Genomic DNA, 3,396 nt, shown 5'->3' with positions numbered 1-3,396 from the left:
GGCAGCATCAATAATGTTAGGGACAAAGCATTTGGAAAACTGCTCCATATCAATAGAGTTTATAGCAGGTGTGATTGTGTCAGAGCACAAAGCAGTAAATGCAGACCAGTCAGCTTTAGAGAAAATCCACCGCTGGGGTGTACCACTAAGTTCAGTGAGTGGGTCAAGTTGAGGGCTAGTAAACACAGGATAATGATCACTACCAAAAGGATCCTGCAAAAACACTTCCCAATCACAATGTGGAGCCAGTTGTGGACTGACAATGGTCAAATCCAGGGCCGAAAATGAACCAGAAGCCAAGTCATACCGGGTCATAGAACCATCATTAAGAAAGTAAGATTCTTTTCATCAAGTAGTGTCTCAATGCCTTAACCCCAGCATCCAACTTACTAGCTGCCCACAATTGACTATGACTATTAAAATCACCACACACAACTGTAAGAGTGTACAGCGTGTTCAAAAGAGAAATTTAGTCATCATAGGTAGCAAGAACATTATTATGGACATTAAAAATGGAGACCGATCTTTTATCCTTCAAATGAATATTGACTGCATTCGCTTCTAATTGGGATGGTGGTAATGTTAGTTCATTAAATGACAAAGTATCCTTTATGAGTATAGCACAACCACCTCTAAAACCAACCTGACGATCTTTACATAGGCAGACATAACCTTCCCTACGGAATTGCTGTTTAGGATTCAGGAAGGTCTCCTGAAGACATATAACATCAGGCATTGGGTCAAGACTGTTAATAAAAACCTTGAATCCCGGACCATTAGCATTTACTGATCTAGCATTCCACTGAAGGATCAAGAGAGCCATAAGAAGGATTAAGACTTCCATTGTTGACACTTAACCAAGCTCGTCAGATCATCCGGTGACAATTTTAACCCCAAGAAGTACTGGCCAGCTGACACTATCGTCTGGAGACAATCAGACTTAAATACACGAGTAGTGCCAAAATAAGCAGCTATACAAATAACAAAGATACATTGTTAAATAAAGGTTTGCAAGATGATTCAAACATGATGTCAACAACAGGATCAGTCTGACATTCAACTTCCAGAGTGTCAGTCTGAGAGTACTAGCAGTCACCATGACTGGAGAAGACACAACATCAGAAATAGTAACAACCTGAGACAGTTGTTTTGCTTCAGGAGGTGGTTTAGGGACTGCTGGAACCTGAGCAACATCTCAATCTCCACGCACGTGTCGAACAGCCTGAGAATAAGACAACTTACCCTCAACTCGGACTTTCTGAATCTGGACAGCTTCCTGGTATTTAATACAACCCTTGTAAGCCGCAGAGTGAGCACCACCACAGTTCTTACATTTAAGTGAACTTTCATTGCACTCTTCATATCTGTGCTTCCCTCCACATTTAGCGCACACATGATGAGTGCTCCTACACTTAGCAAAAACAAGCCCAAAGGGCTGACACTTGAAGCATCGCAGAGCAGCAGGAACATACATCCGGATTGGAAATCTCTGGAAGAAAATGACAACATGATCTGGTAAAAACTGGCCAGTAAATGTAAGAAGAACAGATTTAGTGGGAACTTTATCAGGCCCCCGATTCAGACGCACTGTACAGAACATAAATTGTAACACAGGTTTTAACTCGTCCTGAAGTTCATTAATCTCAATATCCAGATCAATACCATAGATGACTCCATGTGTTCTCATTAAGGATTCAGGCTCATGAGTGGTGACAAAATGTTCATCAAGTTCTGTGACCTGCAAAAGTGTTTTGGCAGCCTCAACAGGCTGTGACACTAACATCTCCCCTGGCCATCGCTTAACACTGACTATTTCTGTAGTGACCTTAGCCAAGGCTCGAGCCAAAGCACGCTGTGTAATAAGTTGACAGAGGGTCGTTGAAACATCGTCATATTCATCTACATCGGCTTTAAAGATGACAGTGGTTTTTGACCTGCGCTGGATCATCAAATACAAAAGTAAGATCAGACCAAGCAGTAGGAGGTACAGTATTTGGTGGCTTGGCAACACAGGCCTCTTTAGAAGTACCATCTGGAATACGACCAATTCGCTTCCTCCCTGAAGCCACCACTTTAAATCCGTCCTCTCATTCCATTCTGTTGTCAGCCATTGCCGAGGACAATCCTCAACAACTGACTGTAACAAACAGCAAACACCAAATAAAAATGAAAAGTTTGAATGCAGTCCAACACAAGAGAAATCAAAAGCCAAAAGAACCAAAGATGAAGTACCATAAACAGTCAAGTGTGTTGTATAACACCAGACAAGTTGCTGAGAAGCAAAAGACGTCCGAAATCGACGGCAGTCGAGACCGAACTCCAAGTAAAGTGTGCTTTTCAATATTGTAGTACATGTATTGAATCAAGTCACACAAACGCAACTGCTACAGAAAAGCATGCATTCCATGCAAAGGTTGACTTTTACGCAAGCCCCATGCATTTCACTACCCAAAAATGGGTATAAAACATGTGCGTTGACAGGATTCCACATGCATTGTGTAGGATTGTGCTGACAACAACGACTCAGAAAAACAACAAAATTACACAATTATTCAACATCACGAAATGCCACGCCTGTCCGAAAATGAGCGTCTGCGAGCCCTTGGCATGCTTGAAATAGGATCGAGTCAACGTGATGTTGCAAGACAACTTAACGTCCCCAGAAACACAATTTGGTGTATATGGCAACGTTTGCAACAGACGAATGCAGTCAGAGACCATCCTCGGAGTGGCAGGTCACGCATAACCAATAATCGACAAGACAACTGGATTCGAACAACACACCTACGAAATCGATTCCAGCCAGTAACAGTTACTGCAAGAAGCATCCCTGGCCTTCGACGAATATCTTCACAAACCGTACGTCGCCGCCTCAGATGTGCAGGGATTGTCGCCAGAAGACCCGCCAGACGTCCCATGTTGAAGGGAAACTACCGTCAAGCACGTCTTCAGTGATGCAGACACCGTATACGCTGGACGGCCATGCAGTGGGGACAAGTTCTATTCACTGACGAGTCTCGTTTTCACCTCAGCCACAGCGATGGACGGAGTCGAGTGTACTTACGTCGAGGTGAACGTTACGTCAGTCATTGTGTCATGGAAGAAGATCGGTTCGGGGGCGGCAGTGTTATGGTATGGGGTTGGATTACGGCAAGACAGAGGACCCCTTTGATAGTGGTAGAGGGAAAACTCAATGGACATGCAGCGCTACCGCGACGAGATTATCGACCCTGTTGTTTAACCGTTTTTGCGTCGTCAGGCAGGCATTACCTTTCAACATGACAACGCCTGGTCTCATATTGCTCGACTTGTTCAGGAGTTTCTTCAACAAAAGAACGTGAATGTCATCCCCTTGCCGGCTCGCTCCCCTGATCTCTCACCAATCGAGCACATGTG

General features: G+C 44.0%; 1 protein-coding gene across 1 annotated transcript; it reads right to left on the bottom strand.

Annotated features, from left to right (window-relative positions):
* Positions 1-692: 692 nt before the first annotated feature.
* On the bottom strand, positions 693-2,032 carry LOC139457373 (uncharacterized). Its single transcript, XM_071238778.1, has 2 exons — positions 1,243-2,032; positions 693-712 (listed from the first exon to the last, which is right to left on the bottom strand). The coding sequence occupies exons 1-2, from the start codon at positions 2,030-2,032 to the stop codon at positions 693-695; spliced, it is 810 nt and encodes a 269-aa protein (XP_071094879.1).
* Between the last annotated feature and the right edge of the window lie 1,364 nt (positions 2,033-3,396).

This window comes from Haliotis cracherodii, unplaced genomic scaffold (assembly GCF_022045235.1).
Source record: "Haliotis cracherodii isolate W230 unplaced genomic scaffold, xgHalCrac1.p SCAF_12, whole genome shotgun sequence".
Taxonomy (NCBI): Eukaryota; Metazoa; Mollusca; class Gastropoda; order Lepetellida; family Haliotidae; genus Haliotis; species Haliotis cracherodii.
This window is presented reverse-complemented; position numbering and strand designations above follow the sequence as displayed.